Source organism: Chamaea fasciata, unplaced genomic scaffold, assembly GCF_029207755.1.
Source record: "Chamaea fasciata isolate MVZ Bird 193981 ecotype frontalis unplaced genomic scaffold, bChaFas1.0.hap1 SCAF_1, whole genome shotgun sequence".
Lineage (NCBI taxonomy): Eukaryota > Metazoa > Chordata > Aves > Passeriformes > Sylviidae > Chamaea > Chamaea fasciata.
This window is the reverse complement of record NW_027094086.1, coordinates 111,027,766-111,053,976: the sequence shown is the minus strand read 5'-3', so window position 1 is coordinate 111,053,976 and position 26,211 is coordinate 111,027,766. Positions and strand designations below refer to the sequence as shown.

The 26,211-nt window shown below is 39.2% G+C and overlaps 1 protein-coding gene across 2 annotated transcripts in view; it reads right to left on the bottom strand.

Moving 5' to 3' along the window:
• SNRK (SNF related kinase) overlaps nucleotides 1–24,946 on the bottom strand; it is a 39,880-nt gene extending 14,934 nt beyond the window's left edge. Inside the window, exons 1-3 of one of the 2 annotated variants that reach the window (XM_066193814.1) lie at nucleotides 24,666–24,946; nucleotides 14,332–14,429; nucleotides 12,289–12,982 (exon numbers count right to left, since the gene is read on the bottom strand). In XM_066193814.1, the coding sequence (XP_066049911.1) occupies nucleotides 12,289–12,877 (589 nt within the window). In that variant the 5' untranslated portion in view covers nucleotides 12,878–12,982; nucleotides 14,332–14,429; nucleotides 24,666–24,946. The remainder of the gene's footprint in view (nucleotides 1–12,288; nucleotides 12,983–14,331; nucleotides 14,430–24,665) is intronic. The other variant, XM_066193822.1, reaches the window with a different exon arrangement.
• Nucleotides 24,947–26,211: the final 1,265 nt, after the last annotated feature.

Below are 26,211 nucleotides of genomic sequence, written 5' to 3'. Positions count from 1 at the left end.
ACAAGAGTCCACACAGTATTCGTTATTACAGACAAATTACATTTGCCATAATAAAGCAAGACATACTGGCTAAATTTAAGCCAAGAGAAAAATATTGGGGAACAGAGCAATTTAATTAAATGGTTAGTTAAAAATAAGCATATAAAAAGTTTATACAGAAGGAAAAACACAGTAGTGTATGAAATCAAGCTTAGAAACAGTAAGACAGTCCTGAGAAAAGGACAGCAATCACAGTAAGACAAGAATTAAAGTTCCATGAAATTGCCATATACAGGAAACTCTACTGGACTTTGAAGTTTCAACTGCACTGAGCAGATACTGAACATATCTTTAAGTATTTTCCATTACAAGGTAGCCTCCTAATTTATTTTCTATTTTACACGCATGGCTTCTTCTCTGGGCTATAGGTACACTTTGCTTTATTTCAGTTTGAAAGGATATGTGTAATTACAGGTACTGTTTCAGTTTTCCAGAAGTTATTTAGATAAACATGTATGCACATTTACTTCATAAAAAAAAAAAAAAAAAAAAAAAAAAAAAAAAAAAAAAACACTTTTTAGAAGCAAAATTCAACTGATTCTCTAAATGCAAAGTAAACTCCCAAACCACTATTGCCATTACGCAATGTCCATTAGACATCAGCCTTTATGTTTTGACAAATAAAAGAGTAATTATTGATTAGCCAGTACATAAGAGAATTCTGTGTATTTTTTCTTTCACTAGTTACTATACTTTGCACTCTGTAGCCATGAGTCTTTCAGATAAAAAGAGCTGCAAATAGTAAAATAAAATAATCTTAACATAGCTGTATGAAAATAGAATAAAAATTCTGGTTAATAATGAAATATAAATCATGCAATGAACTGCTACTGTATTTCATTATATCACAAATTCTGTTTAATGCACAGAATATACACTAAAAGGGCATGTGTACGCAGAAGAAGTTTTTTTAGAAACCAAAAACAGTGCTTAAGACCATTTAACCTTGGCATATTATGTAGATATTCTTAGCCTTTCAGTGAAGAGCACTAGAGCAGCAACAACTACACTTTACCTCACTCTTACATACTACAGGCAAAGCTTCCTATTATACTTTTCTGACAAATGTGTATTTTGTTACCCTGCCAGCATAACAGATGTTTATTCTGATGTGACCAAGAAATAACAGCAAGCAAAAACAATTACATGGCTTTTATTCTCAGCCTATTTTTACAGCTCTAGCTGTAAAAAGATCAACTTCATTGTACCTACAGCCAAGGTGACTAAAATCACTCAGCTTGCAGTGTCATGGACAAAGCTGAGCAGCCTCAGCAAAACTTAGAAGTCTACTAATAACCAGGAAGCAAGAAAATAGTGTGCCGGAGAAAGTCTAATCCACATGTAAGACTGAAAGACCACTGGGAGGCCTAGTGCAGACCTTATGAATGTCACAAGACAGATGTCATCTTAGCAACATCTTCACAAGCCCTGCAATATCATATTATAGCAAGCCTCTCATTTCTGGAAGCAGAGCCAAGCATTTGGATGTCTGCAGGTGTACTAAGAGAATACATTCAAGAGTTCTGTGCTGCCCCTTCATTTGCAAACTCTCCAAACAAGGAGTCGATTCCTTGTCCCTTTTCTGTGCCACAGTTTAACCAGACCACAACAGTTGTTTGCAACTCCTCATGCAACTAAAGCCAACCAAGCAGATGACTAATGAAACACCAGCTTTAACGAGGCTCTTGTTAACGCAGCTGCATGTTTTTCAGTCAAATTCAGGAAATATACTGCAAAAACACTTAAAGATACTGCTTTGTTCTCTAAATATACAATTTTTGTTCACCCATTTCATATAATAATCCCAGTTCATTTTGGAGAAGTCTTCTATTCCAGAATAGTGTAATGTGGCTGAAAGACGCAGGATCTCTAAGTAGGGTTGTCTTAGAGAAGTTAGTAAAGGATAATCAGAGGTTACTTTGTTATAATGTATATTTACCAAATTTTATTATTTCCCCAATGAATACACAAAGCTACATATGACAGTGTTCATTACGAGAACTTTGTCCTGCCATAATCAGTGACAGTTCTAGATCTGAGACCCTTAATTGAAGGAACACAAGGAAGAGAAAGGTTACAGAGACCACCTTTAAAATGCAGATTCAAACAATAATTTATTTTTCACAATTTTAAGTTCTTTTCCTACTCTTAGTAACTAGCAATTAGCAGATGAAGGCTTTATGGAAACTGCTTATTTCTGTCCTTAAAGGGTCATCTAATTTACTCCCTTTAGAAAACTGATGGAAAAGCAGAAATTAAGCCCAACATGCTGCATGCATTTAGCATTTTTAATCATCTGCAAAACTGAAAGTCATTATAGTAAAGGAAGGCACAGTTCTATTCCACAGTAGCAAAAATCAAGGTCTCTCTCAAAAGTCCGGCGAAGATCTCAAGATACAATTTAGCATTTAAACTGGGTAGCTTGAAATTGTCATCGCTATGACAAGAATAAAATAAGAATAAAAGCAGTAGTAACTAGCTGCAGTAGAGAATATTTATTTTTGTTTTGTAGAGAATGTTTATTTTGTTTTGTAAGACATTAAATAATCAAGTAAGGATCATAAACCATGACAACCACGGCTGTGGTCATGCAACTTCCTTACACAATGGGAAGTCACTGCCACAGAAACCAAATTACAACATCAGCTGTCTGTGCTACACCTGTCTTAAACACCAGGTGGTCAAGCAACCCTCATGTTCATGTCTGTACACTGCACAAAGGATATCCATATTCATCTGCTTCACCATTTCATTAGTCACTTACTGCTTTCTGAAATTTGTGATTTACTCCTAAAATAAGTACTTAGAATTTCAGTAAGTTACAATTTAAGTGACACAGGATTCTTATTGCTTCATATTCCCTCAAATTTCTACTGTTCCTCAGAAGTCAGACATTTGTCACACTTTATATATGTTATATGAACTTGTGATTTTAGGCAATTAAAAATACATACTCATTTTGGAATATGCATTTACATACATAATGTAAATTGAGTCTACTTACTGAAGTTGTTTATTTCAGACCTTGATGGGAAAAGGGTTGATTTTTTTTTTCCTCCTAACTTAAATTTAGAACTGCTCAACAGTTTACAGTGTGCATTGCTCAGCTGATAAGATGTGTGTTTCTACAGAAAGTCTCTTTCTTCAGAAGTGACTTGAAATACTGAGTAAATTTAGCCAGGTTTTATAAATTGCTCTTCACATTATTTACTATAACAGCTGAACACTATAGTTATTTTCTACTAGGAGCCACTTAAGATAAAAGGAAACAAACCAACTTTTATGAAGATGACAGAAAGTATTTACATGTTTATTTTACCACTTCAGAGGTACCAACCAACAGCCTGTGGATAAATGAAGGGTGGAAATGGACCCTAATTTCCAGGATTATGGGCAGTTCCTCTAACCATTGCATTAAGGCACTGAATAATGTTACCCCTGCTGCTGCTGCTACCTCTTCAGAGCAGATTTCATGAAGAAAGCCCAATCCATAGGAATACAAGCCTTGGAAGAGATTCAACACACCAGCACTTCCTAGTTCTCATATACAGAGCTAAATAGGAAAAAAATCTACGTAAAATCATCAGTATCTCTGCACTCCAGGCATGTTCAGGGCTAAGGAGCAACTGGAGACCAGAGTAGATTGCACTTTTGAACTGGAGACACAAAAACCCATCGTGAACTACTTCATTTGGATTGAAGGGTGGAACTGTGATGGCTTCAGGAACAGGCACAGGCTGGTAGCTCACCAGGATAAGTGGCAGGCGTGCTTGTTAGAAGTCAGAATTCAAGAACCCACTCACAGAATAGGCTGAGGGAAACTGAATGAATACTCGAACGTATAGCACAGTTTCACATAATTGTCTGAAGAACCAAAACAGAATTTAAGAGTAAAAATTCACTTGACAGGTGAAACACAGCAGAAAAATGAGACTTCTACTAAAAATAGTGATAAAACATTATATACAACAGTACAAAAGATAAAAGCTGTTATCATACCACTGAATCATTTGAATGGTGCTTGTTGATATACTTGTGCTTCAAAAAGAGAGTAAGAGAAGTATTTCCATTCCTGTGTAAGCTAAAAATCTTAAAAAGTTGCATCCCTTGCATAAAAAGTCAGGAACGAGAAGGTAGAGAAAAAACTGTGTTCAAGTATTTCAGCATTTCTATATATCACAAGTATTTTCACAAGTCCATGTGCAAAGACTACTGACAAATTTGGAACATGCTCAAACTGGATCAGTAAAATTTCAAGTGTAAGAGTAAAGAACAAGGATTACTTTTTCATAGATAGTCAGTTTTTAGCTGATTTAACTAGTCTGTCATTCTTTAATTTTTAATGAAAAAGGCTTTGAATAAACTTGTATACTGACCTCTCTAGTTCTCAGAGATGCTACCATCTGTTAACTCAACTTTTTTGTCTTTGTCAAATGGGATTTATTTTTCTCTTGCTGAAGGCTGAGGAAGAAAACATCCACAATCAAGGCTAACATTTTTTAAATTAACATGCAGAATGGGGTTTTTTCTTTGTTTTAAAGCACTAAAAATCCCATCAATATTACTATTAGTATACATAGCAGGAAAAAAAATTAAGATAAATCTTTTCCTTTCCCCGTCCCTCAAAAAAAGAGCATAAATAGCAAATGGCATTTAGCAAATTATTTCCCTAATTAGCTTTTCTGTCTGGTGAAACAGTTTGTTCCAAGTTATTTCACTTGACCAAGACACGATCACCGGTAACTAAGTCTCATCTTCAGAAGTTATTCTTATTTTCATTCAGTCTGGCAACTGGTACTCATACTCTGGAAGCCCCAACATAAGGAGGACATGGACCTGCTGCAGTGAGTCCAGAGAAGGCCATGAAGATTAACAGAGGGCTGAAGCACCTCTTCTGTGGAGACAGGCTTAGAGACTTGGGGTAGTTTAGCCTGGAAAAGAGAAGATTCTGGGCAAACAAGAGAGCTGAAGAGGGACTTTTCACATGGACGTGGATCAACAGGACAAAGGCTGATGGTTTTAAACTGAGAGAGGGCAAGTTTACACTGGATATTAGGAAGAAATTCTTTGCTGTCAAGGTGGTGAGGCACAGGTCATCCAGAGAAGTTATGGATGCCCCATTCACTGTCAGTGATCAAGGCCAGATTGGATGGGCCTCTGAGCAACCTGGTCTAGTGGGAGATTCCCTGCCCACAACAGAGGCTTGGGAATACATGGTCTTTAATTCCTTTCAATTCAAACCATTCCATGATTTCATGAATTTTTCCCCCAAAGTCAACAGCATGAGTTTTGCTGGTTGAATAAAACAACTAAAATATGAACAGTTGTTAATTTCTCTTTTTTAGTAACTAATGCATCTCAAATTTCAGTAAGAGTATTTTAAAACAAAACACCATTGAAAGGCCCTACTGAACATGTGCCACTGCATTTACTCCAAAATAGAATATATTTTTGAATGCAGAACTGATGATTTGGAGTAAAACAGGCTATCTCATTTGATAGCTGTTGTTTAGTCACAAAAAGTTACTTAATCTATGTTAAAAAACCTAAACCAACATTTTCTGCATGAATTCCAATACTACTACTCCAGAAAATAATTAGCCAGAATAAAACCCAATATTAATTAGTTAAATATAAAAGGAAGTTTTCTTCTTTATAAAATATATTCCCAAAATCATTGGACATATCAAAGTCCAAACAGCACATACTGCTATTGTACATGTTGCACTGCAATGACTTTGTTCTTTTTTTGGTATATAAAGATAATTTTCTCCTGGTATCTTAAAAATTCTTCATGTTTTCAGAGGGACCATCTTTTCCTACACGCTTTAGCTGTATAATGGATAATTTGTACTTTATTTACAAAAAATTAATGTCTGAATACAGCTTTACACATGAATGCAAAACTTGGGCATCTGGTTTATAACTAGGTAGTACACCCCTGATTTTGGTCCCATCAGATGTGTGTTGCCAAATTAGTCAGCCATGGGCTGAAAATAATTAATCTGAGTACTTGTTTGAAAGATAGATAAAATTAAGATTCCTGGCTGTGGAGATGTATTCAGCATAAAGAAACCTTGCTCCACAACAGCAGCTTGAAATACTATGAAAACAGTTCTCCCATGAACACAACAACACGACTATATCCCTACACTTAATTACAGTTTAGCTGATATTGCAGTAACTGAAGCCTGTCTTGACAGCTTCTTCTCTGTAGTTTCACTTGGATAAATTATTCTTTGCTTCACCCAGCAGTTTACTGGTGAATGCATGAAAACTTCTGCATAAAGTAATGCAGAACAGAACATAAATTATACTTCATAAATATTAGCTTGCTCAGATTTACTGAGAAGTTATCAGGATCACGGATTCCCACCGTTCACTGCAGCCCCATCACATCAAAGCTTCACTTTGAATATAAGGCTCCAATATTTGCAATGTAACATCCCCTTTATTTTAAGCACTAAAAGTAGTTTCTTGTCAGTGCAGCAATTACATTGAGGGGGGAAAAAGAACCAAAGGATAGCATACTGCATGAAAAATTAATTTCCATTTCATTAAAAATAAACTTTACTGTTTATATACTATTTGCCACCAAACATCAACACTTTGTTATCCTCAAGACTGACTTTCTAGAAGTGTTCTACTACCAATTCCTTCTATTTGCCCCTTCTAAAAAGTATAAAAAGTTAATTTCTGATAATTTTTCAAATTTGACTCAGTTTTTTTCAGCAGCATGAGATACACAGCACAGCGAAGTGAAGGCAGAAAAGGATGGCCACTAACACCAGTAAACTAGAGAAGACAGGACAGAAATACACCTGGTACTCACATCAGTTCCTTCTGTTTTGCTTCAAAAAACATTTGAAGCCAAGAACTAGAGTGTACAATTCTCCTAAAAATACACTGGTAATCAGGATGAATTTCAGTCAAAGGAGTCTCTCTTACACAGAAGGTAAGTGAGCCAGGCAGAGCTGATATTACCTAAACTTGCCGACTCAAGGGACAAGTCCTACCACTCTCCCCCAGAACTCTACTCCAAGCTCCATATTCTCTTCACTTCCTGTGCACCACCTCTTCTGCTCAATCCTAAGGGATCAAACAACTCTGCTAACCTGGCAGAAGTTAAGCCTGCAGAGAGCAGGTTTTCTGTCATTTTTTGGCTTTCTAACAGTTTTCCGTCAAGTTAGCTGACAAAAGTCAGTTCATCCAATGGCCAGCCATATGCAGCAGAGTGCAGCACAGGGGAAGGGGTAGCTCTGCACTGAGGCAAGCAAAAGAGAAGGGGAGACACACCTTATACTGGAAGCAGCTAAGTATCACACTTTCAGCTTTCTGCACCCTTCCAGCCTCAAGCTCATTCCATAATGTATCTAAGTATAAATGGTCTGAAGTGTTGCAATGTAACAATAGAAAGGGAAATTTTCAAAACAAGCAGAGAAATGCTTCTTATTTCTGAGAACTTGGCTATAATCTGATTTTGAGCATACTGAAACTCCAAAATGCTGCCAGATATGCTCAACTATTCAATACTGGATATGGTCTGCAAGTATCTTACAACCTGGGTTTTTTTTTTAATACCAGTCAGTCAAATCTTATATTCAGTTTTTTGGGGGTTTTTTTTGTGCAAAAGGTTACAGTATATAGCCATTGGGCACAGGTTTACACTAGTCATTCAGTTTGAGAATAAAGTGTTGCAACATACCCAGGAACATCCAAATTAGCTCCACACAGGCCAGACAGGGTCCTCGGGGCCAGCTGGCTATGCTCAAGCACCCTGTGAACATGGCTGAAGCTTTGAAACACTAAGCACGCTCCAGCAACACTATATTCAAGTAAAAGCCCTTGCAAATGCTTGATGCAAAACGAAAATAAAAGAATTTGGGTTCATTCCAACAGACACAAAGTGGGTCTAAAGTGTATCATCATCTCAGGAAAGCAGAGTGTATGTATAACAAAGCCTCTGTTTCCTTCTGTAATCAAAAACATATCACTAGGTAATGAATATGCAGTTTTACCATATTGACAGAAGACATCCAGGTCTGAGTTCTGCAAGCCTGTATCTAACTACTAAAGCAGCAGAAGTTACCTGCAACTTCCAGGGCAGCAGCAAGTTGGATTTGGACTCCAAAGTGCCACTTGAGCAGCATCGAGCTACAGTAACCACAATATTCTTGTTAGTCATGTGTTTTATGAGGAACATCTTGCCACCATTCTCTTTGTGTTGCTGTGATGACAGACTGCAATGCTAAGCAACTGTGATGGTAACTACAATGTTATATGTGTATTAAAGTACTTTTTTAAAGGCCAGTGCTCAACTGTGCTAAATACACAAAATCCCAATGCTACAATCTGAATTTGCCCATTTTTCATCCCCAGAAGAATGAATTTACTCTGCACATGTTTCCATGCATTTGCAAAATACTCAACTACAATAATATGAACCTATCCTAAGTGTCTGTGTCTTCCAGCATTACTGTAGCCTAGACAGCACTTCACATTTTGTTGAGATGCCAAGCAGTTAAAATAGAACCTGGACTCCTCTGAAAGAATCAACTGATCTGAAAAACTCCAACTAAATTTTGTCACCTAGGAAAGAGGCAATTTCTGTTTATCTAATGATCCAATTTCTCTTGATGCTGGTAGAGCAAAAGGAAGAGTACTACCGGAAGCACACTGTTCTTTCTCATCTGTAGTTATCAATTTATAAATACTGATGGAGCTCACGGTATCACACCACTGCTCTAGACAGAACTCTGATCTAAAGTAGCATGTCCATTTGATTTAGGAAATGAACCTTATGTCCAACAACAATCCTCTCACTTTCCTCTGACTGGAACAAATTTTAATTAAGTATGAAAAAACCGTAAGAAATGGCAAGCAACAGAACTTCTCATTATCTAACTCGCTCAGCTTTTTGAAAAGCCCTGGGAACATATGATCATTGTCCAATATTCCTCTTGCATCATTATAACTACAGCTTTAAACACAAAAGGAAATGAGAGACCTAAATTAACTAGGCTCTTTTCAAGTATGCAAACTTTCAAGTGACATCACAAAGGGCAGATTAATCCCTCAACCAGCTGAAACAGTTGTTTTCATAAAGCAAGCTTTTCTATTATTATCTTTATTAAGCATGTAACTTTAAATAAAGACTTGCCCTAAATATTTCAGTTGTTTGTTGAAAGAAAATGTAAATTATCTTCTTTTATATACTCATATTATTCATAAGAGATCCAAAAAGCCACGTTTGTGGCAAACTCTTTGGCCAAAAAACCCCATCATATACCCTGCTCAGTTTTTCTTCCAATAATTTTTGCATAAATAAAAACAGGTGTGAGGTTTTAAAAACACAATGAATGCAAAGGTACTTATTTATGCACAGAGTGTAAGCAGGGGAATCCATTTCAATTTGTCATTTTAGCAAATTGAGTTGGATTTCAAGTGGTCAGATGCTCACAAGGGGGCATGACTATGTCACTGCACTGGGGAAAGCATGACCTCCTTTTTACTAAAGAACAAGTTTTCAGATTGGTTCAGCTGTAATGTAATTTCATCCTAACTGGTGGAAGAATCTTTGCCATTGTCAGTCACTATTATTGCAATATTAATAGCCCCATTCAGATGACAGCTGAATGAGTTCACAGCACTCCACCACTATTTCAAGCTATATATACACACCTTGCACATTACTCGCATCACAATGTAACTGATGAAATGTCTTTCTTGAAAATTTCTACTTCTGAATTTATACATACTCCTAGTCCACAAGTACAACCTCACCCTACCATGAAAGTTTATCTTTTAAGTTTAAGAAAGGTTTGCAGAAGCTGATTCCTCAGCTACATAATTACATTTTTAATTATACATTTCCTAAACTTACAGTTAAGATTTCTTTTGGGGGAAAGAGGGCTTTAAAGAAGGTCCAATTCTGCCCCCCCCCAGTCTTTGTATTTAAAATATATAAATCATACTTAGAAAACTTGTATAGTGTATCTTCAGTTAGAAAAAGAAAATCCAGAGTCTTCAAGGTCATCATTTTATTGCAATCTTAGAGTAAATTTTGGTATTTTTATTCTGGTAACTGACAGTACTTCAGAGAGATTTTGAAGTGCATTACAAAGTGATGAAAAATATGTCACTAAAATGTTAGGATACAAGCACTGCAACTGCTCACCTAGGATAGAAGTTTCAAGTATCCAGTAGCTGAGACAGCATACTGGGGAATAAGTAAGCAAAAACTAACCACTGAGATATATTTAAATATACTCAAAAATAGAAGACAACTGCCATCCTTAGACACTAGTTAAAAGAATTTAATTTTCTCCTAATTTTTCTACTGTTCACATGAATCCATTACATATTACCCAGACCTCCCCCTCTACAAATCCATTCAAAAAACTTTTAGTACTATTCAGAAGTTTACCTCCCTAATCGTTTAGAAAGGCCTCTAACAAAAATTATTACATTTATCATTAGAAGTCCAAAGCATGCTTTGTTAACTACACAATTCAATTTGGACCATCTGGTCATAATGCTCCTAATCTCCCCTCCCCCATTTATCTCCACACACCTCCTTTTTCCCAAGTATCTTCAATTGGGCAGCAATACTGAAACCTATTTTTTTGCTCATCCTCCAAAATTTGGCTGCAATTCCATTTTTCAAGAAATAATTCACATAAGGCATTGTACAGAATATTTAACAAATGCACTTTTCCATCTAGTTTTGAAGGCCACTGCTATCAGTTACACTCACGCTTCAGGAAATTCTCAAAACAGAGACATAGCAGAACTCAGCCACTCAGAACTCAGCCTCAGAACACTTCCCACTAATAAAGCCAGAACCAACTCACCTAAAACATCTGACTAAATAGAAATCATTTTGTGAAGCATCACTGTAGCATCAAGATGGATTTGCAAACCCAGAAATAACAGATCCAAAATTCCTAATTATAGCACACTCGGGAAAGTACTTTCAAGTCCAGAAAACCCAGAGTACAATACCTATCCAAAGTCAGAAGCCACAAAGTGTTATTCAAATGTTTAGGCAAAGAACATAATACCTAATAGCTAAAAATATGTATATTTTAAAATAATGCAATTATAGTTCAACAGTGTGCCTGTCAGCACACAAAATTAGCTTATTGTTTACCTCAGGTAAATTAGCAAAAACATGGACAATTCTGTCTTAATTTAAACCATCACTACAGTCACTGCTACAAAACATAACAAAACACACAGCACCATGCACAGAGTCCTAATGGGTGCTATTAACACCCGTGAAAATTATCAGATACTGAGCACATGAGAACAGGAGGCATGTTGACTACCAGAAGCTAATTTTGAAGCACCATTTGCAATTACACGTACCTACACCTGTTGGGGAAGTGAGTTGTACCTCAACTAACAGATTTAGGCAATCTGTATGACTTCAGGGCAATATTCAGTGACCCCATCAGTGTTTACAGTTATTCTAAAAAGACTCTAAATTGCTTCTGCTACAATAAGCAGTAGACCAAAGAGAGACAGTAAGAGAATTACATGTAGCAGTCCACCCTGCACGCTCCACTTTGCAGCTAGAAACATGAAGACTCATTTATACATTACTACTTCTTTTACCTTTTACACCATCAGGAGCAACTGGGAACTCATCAGCTACTTTTGGTTCGCAGACCATAAAAGGGCAGAGATGGGATAGAGGGAGTTGAAGCTTTCTTTAACTTAAGTCCCTATCTCCTCCTTTGATGGCTGAGTTAGTACTTGGTACACATGACTTCCCACCACCTTGCAGCAGAACATGTAAGCAGCCTGGGCTCAAAATGCTATTCTTACATGGCTAAATTGAGCAAAGAAATCACTGGTGGTTAGGTGCAAGGGAGCATGGGGTCATGTTAAAAATAAATTTAAAACAGGCAACTTCTCCAAAAAGAAGATAGGCTCTCTCCAGAAAACCATTTACAAATGTACCCACTGCATCCACATTATTATTAATTTAAAAATAATTAAAATGTATACAATTGCATCATTTCATACAAAAAGAACTTTAGGCATTTTTGAGAACGTCTGAGTATCTCCTTCAAACAGAGCTGCTCCAGCATTAACTCATCCACAGCTCATCTAGGTTATATTATTTCCTGCCAATTAGCTGCCTTCCACAAATGGCATTATCTTGAAACAGAAAACAGACGTAAAAGATCATGGTATTTATGTTTACAGATTTCTGGTTGAATTCAAAGCAGACATACATACCCACTGCTGGTGCATCATACTCATCCCCAAGTAAAATTTCAGGCGCAGAATAGGCAAGAGATCCACAGCTTGTGGTGAGCTTCTTTCCAGGCTGAAATTTGTTGCTGAAGCCAAAATCAGTCAATTTCACAAGTCCTTGTTTTTCAAAGAAAACCACATTCTCTGGTTTTAAGTCTCTATGAACAACATGCAGTTTATGGCAGTAGGATATAGCATGAACTATTTGAGCAAAGTATTTTTTTGCCAGATCCTCATTGAGACCTTCTTCATGCTTCATGATGTAATCGAACATATCTCCGCCATCCCCTAGCTCTAAGATGAGATAAAGCTTTGTCTGGGTGTCAATCACTTCGTACAGCCGCACTATGTTGGGATGCTGCACTAATTTCATGCACCTGACTTCTTGAAAAAGATGTCCAGTGGCCAGAGTGTCCAGTTTGGTCTTGTCAATGACTTTTACTGCTACTTTTTCACCTGTAAAGACATGCCGTGCAAGTTTGACCACAGCAAAATGGCCTCTGCCCAAAGTTTTATCCAAGTCATACAATCCTGCAATTTTTCCATCATATCCTCGTTTGAAGCCTGCCATTCTGTTTCAGAAGATGAAACAATATTTAAGCTCTTTGGAAATGTGGTATTTTCATATAAGAGTATCTGATGCAAATAAATAGTCCATAATCACTGCCAAGCATACCTAAAAACAAAGAGACAAGATTATATACCTGTACAAAAGTAAGCAAAATTATTATCTTGTAATTACCCCAAATTACATTAGCAATTACTACAGATTATTTACGAAATAATCTTCAGGATTTTTTGCAGAGGGTTTAATAAGGCCTTAACTTGCTGGTTGTGCTAACTTGCAGACTTCTGACATCACATTATCAGTATGCTTGAAGAAAGTGAGTTTCAACCCTGCAATTACGAAAATTTGTCTCAAATTCAGTGGCCTTCATTGTTTTGAGTCAGAAACCTTTCAAGCAACATTGGAAGAAATCAGTGTTATAAGGACTTTAAAATTGGAAAAATCTGCAACTTTTACAGATACACTATAAAACAGCTAAGCAGCACAGAATATCATCAAGAGGAGCATACTTAATACATCTCTTTTTGGGCACATCCCTTCATATTGTGCATGAAACAGCCCTAATACAAAGTTCTGATGGCCTGACTTGGGACTTCTACCTTCTCCTTTTTAACAGCTTTCTGTTTAGCAAAGCTCAGAGTGACATACAACACTAAATTTTGTTACTCTAGTTAGCTCGAGCATTATCAATCAATACTGTAATTACAGCACCTGAAGAAAGCTTTAAAGGCTGGAATGAAACATTTGGGTTGGATATACTAAGTGCTAAATAAAATATCGTGTTAAATATTTTGACTGAAGTTATACAAACTGGTGATAAAAAGTTTGGAGGTAGGCTGCGTATGTTCATCAGTCCTAGGGATGACTGAGGAGAAGGGGAAGGAGAATGAGAAAGAAGCAGAGAAGATCCAAGAGTTCAGCTTCTTCAGTCCTGCTTACCAAGTATTTGGCATTTAAGCAAACAAGACCCAACTTATAAAATATTCATATTCAAAACTGCTTTTGAAGGTCTTACATCCCATTGTCATCCTTTTTTCACATAAAAAACCTCCCAGAACCTTTTCCTGCATTGTTAACTTAGACTGAGCTTTAAATAAAAACAAACTGTAGCTATCAAAAAGCTAACCATTTCTCCAGCTTTGAGTGCAAAGTAGTTAGAAATATGAAAATTAGATGGCTCATTGCCAACTCTAAAATACAGAAAACACAGCTCTTTAGAATATATTTTCAGTTTCAAAACTGAACTTCAAAAAGAAAAACTTTGAAATGGAAGTTGGCAAACAAACAGCCCCTTACATTAGTTATTCTCAAATTGAAATGTAAACATTAGATTAAAAACACTCCCTGCTAAACAAGTTATTTCACAGACAGTGGAACTAATGAACCTGGTTTCATACGAATTCAATTACAAGGTTGGGGGGGTCCTATGAGGATTCTGTGATGTTTAACAAGCTCACCTTACTGCTTCTCTCGGCTGGAGCCATGGTATAACCTCTTCGCTATCCAGCTGTCTGCTTCCATAAAATCCACAGAATTCAGTTTGAGACCTCCACCCCTGTAAAATTTGAATGAAATCAATTAACTTCCAAAACTTCATAACCTAGACAAGGAACAGGGTTAAGTACAATGAGCATTAATATAATAACAAACAATATAAACGTTGAGGTTTGAGGTTTTATGTTTCTTTAAAGATAGTCATCAAGCTTCAACAACTTCACTGGGTTTTGTGTTGCTGTATGCACCCTTTCATTCTGCTACTTCACATGTTCTTTCAAAAACCACTCCACTAGAAGATGGTTGGCATATCTGCCTCCCAACACTTCCCATACTGCTTATCTTACAGAGTTTCCCCTACCATTCCCATATAACACCATCCCATCCTTATTCAAAAAAGCATAAAACTGAATTAAAGCACGCTACATTAAACTAAATGCCCATGCCAAACACTCTCCTACCTGGTAGAAACTATTACAGAATGCATAGGGAACAACACAGTACAATGGCAAATTCAGCAATAAACAATAAAACTCTCCTTATCTTTCAGAGATTCAAAAACTTCCTTACATCTGAGAGCAGTGGGTTTGTGTTTAATATCATTTGATGGATTCCACCCCACCCCTCCCAGTGAAACTGGGCAGGTGCTTTATTAAAGCATGTGAATTTTTAGCACCAAGAACATACTGCAGCAGAGCTGAATTGCTTAACTAAGTGCTGTGAGAAGAACCACTTCCTCTTGTTTGTTTTTAATCTCCTGATAATTTGTGCATCTTCTCATTAACCGTCTGTTCCAAAAGAAGAACTATCATACTCCATTTACCTTGCCTCAAGCAACTCACAGAATTAGTTTCCTCCCTTCAGCTCAATTTTGTTCTAATCCTAGTCTATCAATCCTTTTTCAGAGGTTATTCCACAGGCTTTAGCACTCCTCTCACCCTTCTCTACTCATTTTCTGGTTTGTTCTATTCTACTTTCTTAGGCGAATTTGAGGGGTTTTTTTACTACTACTGCGCACTGACAATGTTTTCAAGCAATGTTTTACTTTATACTTGCATTACTTTCCATCATACTGACCTAATCCCAAAATGAAGACTAATGAAAAACAGTCCACGTCCACACACAAACCACCTAATCTTAGCCTGTATGAAGCAAGAGGGGATATATTCATCAGCTGTGCCCCATATGGTTGTGCGACTCCACAGTCTCACTCCTAAAGGGGGTGCTGGAATTTGAAAAAAAAACCCAACAACAGCAACAACAAAAAAAACCCCACACAAACATGCTTTATAGAATTGCTGTCTCCACAGCATCCTAATCTGACTCCCAACTCCTTCTGGATTAGAGAAATTAAAGGATACTGGAGCACACAAATTAAAGACAACTTCTCTGAATTTAACTGCAACACTCAGTATGGAAAGATTTATGCTCATTACTTTGTTCACTTGGCACATTCTCAACCATTGCTGTACAAACTCAACAAGTGATTTAACTCTAAATCACATTGTACACATAAACATCAACCTGTCAACAGAACTCCAGCAAAAACCAGTTATGCTTAAGCCATGGAGAAATATTTCAGAGTAATCAACAGGATAAGAGCTTACAGAAATGGAAGATAAACTACATTTATTAATGTTGCAGCCTCGTTAGCGGTAAGAAAATTAATGCCGATTCATTAACAGTTTAACTTAAAGTCTCCACAATAACAGATCAACTAACTCTTAACTCTGTGCTTTTAAAATAAATCTGCATAGATGAACCTCCCACAGCTAAATACAGGGATCTCAGATGCAACACAGTTTGAACATACCAAAATTTAGAATTGTTCAGTAGTAGGAAGTGGATACAAAAATGTCATCGAGTATATAGATACAAGCCTTGGTTACAACTTAAATATGCTATCTAAAGGAGGGCAGTTGCCATACCAATACATTTCAGAGCAGTTTCTTTTTCTCAGTTTCTCTCAAGAGTAAGAAAGTAGAATTTTGACAGTATTTAAGGATCCACTAAGAGTACATTTTCACAACTTTCAAGCTGAAGCCTCTTTGAGACCCTTTGTTGTTGTCTCCTTAGCTACAGCAGTAAAACTCTCGGGACTGACTATAGATAAAATGATGCAAACTTCTGTTTTTGCCATGGCCCTCCAAAACAGGAACACTTTTAATGATGGATCACTTTGGTGATCCAGTTTACAATGCGACCTCTTGAACATTTTCACCAAATGAAGGAACTACAGACTAAAGTAGACAACAAGCAAAATTTCCACCAGCCACACATTAGCAGCAAGCCAAATAACAGCCTGAGAAAAAGCATTTAAGAGGCAGTTATGTTATATAACAGAAATATTTACCTGTCTTTTCATTCACATTATGTTAAATGCCCAATAAGTTCATTTTTCAGCATTAGAGTTTAGTTTTTGCAGTTGGTAAGTTAAGTAATCATTAGAAGCATTTAATCCATGTGGCTAATTATGGTTCTAAAAATGAATTTTTCCCTAATTATACCAGAACTGAGCTACGCCCCCGATACTCATTTTATGCAATGTAGACATTTACCAGTAAATAAATTCAGAACAGATCCTTCTTTCCACAGAAGCTCGTATACCTATCCCACAAAACACAGCAAACAGCCCCTAATGGAGATCTGCAGTAGCTGTTTTGTAATATCACATGCATCCCATTAAGAAGCTTAACAACAGTACTGTGATTCAACCATCTTTAAAAGATGGAGTAATAGATCTGTTTAGAAAAAGCAGTATGTTTCAGAGACACTAGCTTTTCTTTAAGCAATTCACCCTATTCACAAAGTTTCACCAGATTATATGCTGCGTGTAAGACCAGCCTAGTTCATCTTACCTGATGTGTGTATTAGCTCACTTTAGCAAATGAAGCTTCAAGGTCCCATTTAAACAAAATGCTGAAAAACTATCAATGCAAAGACTTCCCAGCATTATCAGTCTAACAGACATAAAAGCTGAAGTAATCTTCACTGGGACTTGTCCTTCCACAGACAGCTAACCATTCTTGTCTCCCTTCACGATAAATGGAGATTCAGTCAACACAGATAGGAGTCTGCGATAAAACAAATTGCACCCTAAAGCAGATAGCCAAACAGATCAAATGGATCATTTCTTAAAAGCACACACTTTCATTTCTGTAACAGGAGTTTAGAATGAACAGTTCAGTGAACAAACACATTATACACATCTACCAGATAGATTAAAGAAGTTATACTTTGCTTCTCCTTTTGCTCTCTTTTGTCTCAAATAAGTAACAGCATCTATACCAATTCTTTATTTACTACAGAACTGTATGCTGAGAGTAAGACTTATGTTGCTAGTGTTCCTAGAAAGACTAAACCCAAAATTTGACATAAACAGAATATGGAGATTCAGACGCAATTTTTTTTTCCACTTTGAAAAGAATTTGTACAAATCATCAGAATCTGAGAGCAAACTGAAGGACATAACTCAGTAAACAAACTGCAAGTATAATTTTTCGTATTTTTTCCAATATTTTCTTCCAATTTTTATCTGCCATCCTAATGTAAGGTATCTTTACAGGCCAATCCATGAACCTTTAGAAACAGTGTATCTTGTTACCATATGAGCCACTACTTGCACTGTTACTGTTATTGACACATCATAATGTGTCAATCTCCTTTCCTCCAGAGGGTTTTTTAGCACCTTTCTTTTGGTATAAGGGAGCACCAACACACTAGAAGCAGGTAAAAGGCATTGCAAGAGTGACATGTGAAGAACAAACACACTCAATGCACATCACATGCCTGAAAACCTGTTATTACTTAACTCCAGAGTATTTCAAACGTCTTAAGCTCCTAGTACCCAGAATACTCAAGACTGAATACGGGAGTCAGGATCTCAAGAAAGTGTATTGCATACACAGGTGTCATGATCCAGCAGAGACCTTCCTCCTCCACCTTCCTATGGCCTAAGTCTTCGCAATTACCATTCAAAGGTACCCAAAGAAATCATGACAATCTTCACCTGCCCTACAGCCAACACTTTGTACATGCAGCATTTTCAGGGGGCAGAGGAAGACACAATTCACAGAGGCAGCTGTGTTACAACTCAGCCCTTATATACGCAATTGCCTCTAAAGCTTTACTTTCCACTCTATGTAACTGCACCACAGTGTACACACAGATCTTCCCTTTCACTGATGACAAACCCTATAAACTCTCCTGTTCCCAGTGAGTTCCGTGATACAACAGGAGATTTTTTTCAAGGGGTACATGCACTTCTTTCATTTTCCTATTAGGCCTCAGTGTCTGTATCCAGCCCATACTGTGTTACTGAAATGTCAAAATACACCAGCAAAACTCAACTGGCTACCGCTAAAATGATGAAGAGTTATCAAGTAATGCTGTGTTACAAACATAAAAAAGAAGAATTAACCTGCAAATTTTAACTGTACTCCTTAGTTTTAAACAGTCTATAGAATTTTGCTCTGAAAATATATCAGAAGTGCCAAATGCTAATGAAGTTTTGCCATTGTAAACATTTGGGAAATCTCTAATGAAATGTCAGTGTTTTGTTATTTTAGAATGTATTGCAAGCATTAGAACTACTGATGTGTACCCTTAACTCTTCTTAGAGCTGAAGTAAAAGCAAAATGCCAACAAGAATTCTTCAATTCTAAGGTCCATTATTCAGTGAACAGCTGGCAGCAGAAATATTTGGCAGGTGAATAAACTCGGTAAAACATTGCTCCTGGACAAAGAAAATGTTGGAGGATGGGAAGGGTAGCGCTATCATAGATTTGAGAAGAAAAAAGTTACCAACAGCATTTCATAACAGAAAATGATGAGAGCCTGCATGACCTGACTTCTAAGAGCAAGACACTTGGAGGCAGATCCAATGCATTAGAAAAAGAAAATCTAAAAGATACAACGCATGATTCAGGATATCATCAATTAAAGAACACGTTTATTTCTCAGATAAGGAATTCCCAAACTTTCAGGCCTATAGACTGCTGTCTACCATCTATTTTCTTGAAGATTAGTGCAGTCACATCAAGCATAGACAATTTAAGCTTTCCTCTTTCACATAGCTAAGCTTTGGTGAGTGGTCTGTAGAATACCAGCAAAGAGGAAACTAAAGTTAGATAACTGTGTTGTAGAAACTCCACCTGATAGCTGCTATCTGTGTGAGAATCACCCTCAACACAGACAACTTATAGAAGCCACTGGATCTGAACTGGTCCTTCAAGGCCTCTACTTTAAAAGTCAAGAATGTCTATTTCCTTTTTCTTTCCAAGAAGGTGAATGAGAAGAAATACAGACTACGTTGATGTACAGATTGCAAAGCAATAGTAAGACAGTAGCAGTAACAGAAAGGTTATGATTACAGACTAGACACCAAAGCTATTAAGAGGACAGATGCGCTAAAACTGATGGAACTATGATCCACTGACAAACCCATCACCGGTAGTTGCTGGCACTGGTTCCAATTGTGAAATATGTTAAAAGCCCAAAGTACTTTCACAACCTTGCTGATAATTCACTGCAGTTCACAAGGTACTTCCATTTCTAAGAGGAGGTATTACACAAGACAAAAACAAGCTGCCCTATGGATTTAAGAACTCAGCAATAGCTTTACACCATTTAAAGTCCTCACACCACCCACAGCTCCAAAAGCAATTAATCTCAAGTTGTATCTGTTTTCTTCTTATGCCCTCTCTCCAAGGCCAGCATGTGGCCTTTCAATTTTAAAGGAAAAAAAAAGCAAGGAGAGGCTTCAGCAATACAGCACTTGAGCTCTGAAGCTGCACCTGAAGTATTATTGTACAGAAAAATACCAGATCTTCCTGAACAGCCACATCTTATAAATTATCTTCTGCATACTAGTATGTGATAACATCTTTTAAAAGGACTTGCTCCAAGTTTTGTGATATCTGCTAGTACTTCCTGTCTGTATCTGTAAATCAGTTATAAAACTTTGTTCAGACCCCGTGATGTCATCATACAGAGAAAAATTAGTTTCAACTGAAAGTCTCATGTTTTGCATCAGAATTTGCACTAACAGAAAAATTTTTCCTCAACTACAGAAAATTAGCATGGATATCTTAGTTACAGATATTCATACATTTAACCAATGAAGATCTAGTATATTCAGTCAACAATTGTATAAGCAACAGATATAACTCATGGTAGTTGGACTTCCTAGCCCAAAACTATAATTTTCCAAGCTTGATAAACAGCATCGAAGTAGATTTTTGAAGACTTTTAATATTCTAAATCCCATCATGTTTTCCTTTTTTTTCTTCTTTTTTCTTCCTCCCAAATAACTAGGAACATGAAACTGACGCAGAAATATTTTGCATATCAGGTGATTCACAATGGCATCACCATCTTTTAGACAGGACATATCTTTATATCTAGGAAACTTATTGCAGGAACTTTGCAGAAAACAGATAACTCAGATTTCTTCACCAAACTAAACTCTTTTAGAAAAGCTGCTTCATCTACTCCATGTCCATGAACTCTCAGAATTGTTTCACTTTTTTCAAATAATTTACCACATAATTTTGTCATGTCGGGAAGTTCAGCCAAGACCATTAACAGGAGCTGTAGACATTCTGCCATAATCACCGACCGCTTCAGTGTGGCAAAACATTTCAATGTTACCACTGCTTTAATACCTACATCTTTGTAGGTATTGTAAATTCAGAACCACAAACGTGACTTTTTTTCTGTATCAAGGGAGGTAAAAGCATCACATGCCATCTCAAACACAAGTATTCAGATGCAAGTATGTGTGCATACTCTTAGTACCTACTACAAACAATAATAATTTCTATTAAATTTCTTAATATCTTCAAGGTCTAATATCAGACAGTTTCATTTGTTTAGCAATAAACCTGGTAACATAAAACTCAAGTACTGAATTGACTTAAGTTGCCACTATGAGACTGATGTTTTCCACCTAGGATACAAACTGCTTAAATCTCGATATATAGATTGACTCCAACCTACAGTTACTCAGTTTCAATACTTTATTCTCATTTATGGCATCCTAAATTAGTCAGGAGCAGCTAGGCACCTGAAATTTGCCACACTTTAACATGAACTAAGATTATAAAAGTCTAGGCTATCATCTCCCAAGTAAAGTCAGGTCAGTAACTAGATAGGAGACTGCTGCAGAAAAACCCACAATGATACTTAAAGAAAATAAAACAGCCTGTCAAACACAGGGCAACATTTCTGTCCCAGTACTATTTAGAAGATCACTATAACAGAGGGACTCAGCATTTCAGAAAGTGAACTTGCTCTGTTTTATACTTTGCAAGAATAATTATTTCTCATTAAGCTCTTAACATCAGTGACTCAATCAACTTATGTGTACTAGAACTCTGCCAGGGTGAGTTATCCTAGAATTGTAAGGGAATATACGTTTTTTTCCAAATCCTCTTAAGCTCTTACATAATACTGTTATGTGTATTAAAACAACAGGTACTTTACATTATTACAGCAGCTGTAGCATTTCAGTTAAGTGCTTGAAAATAATATAACATAGAAGACGGGCAGAACCTCACAGGCTACTAAAGTTAAGAGCTTACGCAATTTAATATTATTATATTCATCATAACCTTCAGCTCAGCCCTATATCTCTGATCTGAACCATGTTTCATTGGTTTCTTATTTTAAGACATAATCAGAAAACACTATTAAGTAGGAATGGACGTAAGTTCACCAATACGTTTTACAGCTACAGCATTTCAGTGAAACTTTGAAAATCCAAAATAAGGAAGTGCATCATTTCAAAAGGAACACACTGTGAAGAAAAAACCTAGCTGCACCAGGATACTGTGCCCTTGGAAAGCCAGGCAGGCCAAGGAAGCCAAAGTGCTACTTTGGCATTACAGTTGCCAGTGGGATAGAAGGGACAATGATACACTGAAGGTGCAGACTGCAAAAGAATTACTCAAGTTTAATTCCAAGGCAGTTAGAAGAGACCAGGTTGGTCAGAACAGCGCACAAGATGACTACTGCAAGTAAAAGAGTATCTGCAGTAGCATATTAGCATGCACACCCTTAACATGCTACTTCCTTAAAATAATCAGAAAACAGAATATTTATTACAGTGCAACCACATACACCACACGGCAGAATCAGTAAGTACACTTAAGATGCAATTCTCCCTTCTCCCTGTTTTTCATTAAAGCCTCAAGTGTGGATCATAAAGATTCTCTCAAAAGAGCAAGATGAATGTCCTGTCTTAGATCCTACCTTGCCTACCAGGCAAAGCTCCAGCAGTCAGGTTAGCTTCCTCTTTCCAATCACTTGAAAAAACCATGTCATCATTCTACCACTTTTCTGGTCATTTAGGATATTCAGGAAAAATAAGAGACAAGACTGGACTTTCTCTTCCTTAGTTGTTATTATTAAGTCCTCTAATCTGGATGTTGTATGCACTAGAAGTAAAAGGGGCAGACATTAGTCTAGGCAAACATTTTGACATGTTTCACAAGGTAAAATTGGATCGCATTGTTTGGAAATGATTGTTAGTTCTTATTTGTTTCAGATTCCTTCTAAGGATCAGCAATAGTACCAAAAAAACAAAACAAAACAAAAACAAACAAACAAACAAAAAAAAAAAAACCAACAAAAAAAAACCACCACGAGCCAATTTTCCATTTTCTGTGATATAGCTCCCAAACAAACCTCACCATTCCTTAACCCAGTTCCTAATGGTGCATGCCTTGAAAGAAATGCTTACTTCTAACACAATAAACATTTGCTAGTAAACACTTCCATAACAATTTCACTTTGCAGAGATTCGTTAAACTGGTCCTTCCCCAGAGCCTGAAGATCTAAATATATCCATAATAAACAACTCCAAAAAAGCAGCAGATATGACTAAGTAGTGACTGCACTACAGAGGGCAGGCGTAAGCATATTTGCATGCACTTCATTCATGCTAGATGGCTGAAAATCATACAGTACGCTTCAGCTGCTCCAGTAACTGTAATGGTACCACCAAAGAAATCACTGCTTTGCCCTCATTTACTCATAACAAGCTCTTGGAAGTGAGAAGATCAATAAGAAACAATCTATGAATACGCGAAAACTCAAAGCATGTATCCCACATAAATGTTTCTCCTTCGTAGGTATACTAGCATCTCTTACCAATAAAAATATCCAGTCTGAAAATGAATTACTTTTGTCACCAACCATCCTTTAGTCAACATAAGGGGTTTTGCCCTAGTGGATGTTCTCTAACACTTCACTCAGTCTACTTCAAAAAAAAAAAAAAATCAAACCAAACAAAACTAACCACACATATCTGCCCTTCAACTATCACCACGACTGCACATCAACTATCTCTAAAAGTCATCTTCCGTTAATATAAGCACCTAGGTGCCAAAACTCACCTGACAATAAGCACGAAGACCTCTATGCAGGACCTTGCTAGTTATTCTACCAATTTCTATAGTAATCTCTAGGCAGTGAATTCAATGCAGTTAAGTGTACTGAGAGCAGCAAGGCACGTACTGACAAAGAACGAGGGATACTTCCAGCCTCTGTCAGGAGGGGCACGCTCCAGCCCTGGGCACAAGGAGACGGAGGCAAACCTGTTGGCTACGCACCGGATTCCGAGGGGCGAGATGCACCGTCATTCCCCTAAAACGCACCCGCGGCCGGACCGCGGGGCTCTCGCCTCGCTTGTTTATATTTTTTTTTTTTCCCTTCCCAGCAACAGAACACAGGCGGCGGAGCCGGCGCGGGCAGCAACAGCGGGGGAGTGGCGGAGAGACCGGTGTCACTCCGGTCACACGCGCGGGGCCGGGTGTCACCTCGGTCACACGGGGCCGCGTCGCACGGACACTCCGGCGCGCCGGGGGCACGGCAGGCTCCCGGCAGCCAGCCGTCCCCGCTGGAACACCCGCATCCCCGGGAGCCCGCTGTCCCCGCAGGAACGCCCGCGTCCGGGGAGCCCATCGTCCCCGCAGGAACACCCGCATTCCGGGACCCCCGCCGATCCCGCATGGACACCCGCATCCCGGGAGCCCGCCGTGCCAGCAGAAACAACCGCTTCTCCCCTCCCCTCCACAAGCCCTCCCTCCTGCCCCGCCGGCATCGACACACCGACCTTCGGCGGCGGCCGGCAAACGTCCCCTCACCGCCTCCTCCTCCCCCGGGGCCGAGGCCGCCATTGGGCTCGGCCGGCTCCGGGAGGAACGGGAAAGCGTAGGGAGGGGGAGGAAGGAACCCACCACACCCCACCGGCCCAACCCGAGCCGAACGCGGCCCAACCCCGCCGGCAACTTACTGCCCGCAGCGGCGGCAGCGGCGGCGTCTCCTCGGGGCGCCGCGCCCCGCGCCGCCCCCTGCATGGGCAGCGCCCGCTGCGACTGCCCTCGGGAGCGGCGGAGGGGACGGGGAGAGCTGCGGGGAGGGAAGAAGGGAGCGAGGAGGAGACGCAGAGGGTCCAAGAGCCCAGCAGGGAAGGACGGCGGGGCTGCGGCGGGTCGCGCCCCTCGCCCGCGCTGCGCTCGGACAGGACCCGGCGCTGCGGCCGCTCCCGCTGCGCCTCCGAGTCGCGACTGACAACAACGGCCGCGGCTCGCGCGGGGCCGCCAGGGGCGGGGCGGGGCCAACGCACGCCCGCGCGCAGCCGCGCCTGCGCCGCGCGGCTGGGAGGGGAGGCCGCGCGCCAAGCGCAGTCACGGCGGGGGCCAATGGCGGCGGGGGGGGGCGGGCAGGGGACGGGGCGCCTGAGGGGAGGGGAGAGGAGGGGAGCGGAGCGGGGGGTGGCGGGAGTGTGGGGCTCGGTCCGCCCTGCGTTTCGGTTTCGTGGAGGACCTGAGCAATTCGCTTTAGACATGGGAAAAATAAGAGCGGAGGGCGAAGCGCTGAATGTCTGAGGTGAGGGTAAAGAAGCCCGCGCGTCCGCCACCTGCGTGGCGGCGAGTTGGCGGCCCCCGTCCCTCTGGCGGGGACGCTGGGCTGGAGAGCTGCTTAAAGTCGTGAAAGGGCCACGCCTTTGATTCCTGGGTAGAAATAACAGCGTGTAAATGAAAGTATAGCGAGCACAGAATTAATTAGATTGGAAAGGCTTCTGAGATCATCGAGTCCAACCCGTGACGGAACACCACTGTGTTAACCAGCCCATGGCACTGAGTGCCACGTCCAGTCTTCCCTCAAAACACCTCCAGGGACGGTGACTCCACCACCTCCCCGAGCACCACTGGTGCCCCTTGTGCCCTGAGCAGCTGGCCTGGGTAGCGATGGTGTGAGGCCAGCGAGGCACGCTGCTGTTGGATTCCCCTGTGCCGGGAAGGGTGGGAGCACGATGGATGGAGGAGGTCATGGAGGAGTCACTGAAGAAAAGGATGGCACTGAAGCTAGTAGGAGGAAACAGGCCAAAGAACGACCCTGGCAGGGGTTTCAGAGTTTCCCTGTACACATAGACCTGGCAGAGCAGTTTCCCGCACACGCACCCCGCTGTTCGGGTAGTGAAGGCGAGGGAAACACCCCGAGTGGTTGCGCTACAGAAGCGTTCGGGCTAAGTAGGTGCTAAGAAGGGATGAGCGAAGCCGTTGCTCAGAGCATCAGAAATAATGCAAGAATCTCCTCTGAAGATCAAGGAAGGAAAATCTTTGAATACCCAGGGAATTAAAAGACTTAAAATCCGCACTTTGAAAAGGGCCTTTTTTTTTTCTTTTTTTTTTTTTTTCAAATAGAAATGGCCACTCAAGATATATGGAGAGAGAATACAAAACCTTATTATAAAGCTAAGACTAATTTTAGGAGAGTGATTGAGAAATGCTTTTCATTTTTTCCCATGCTTTGATAAAATTTAGATGTCATTCTTT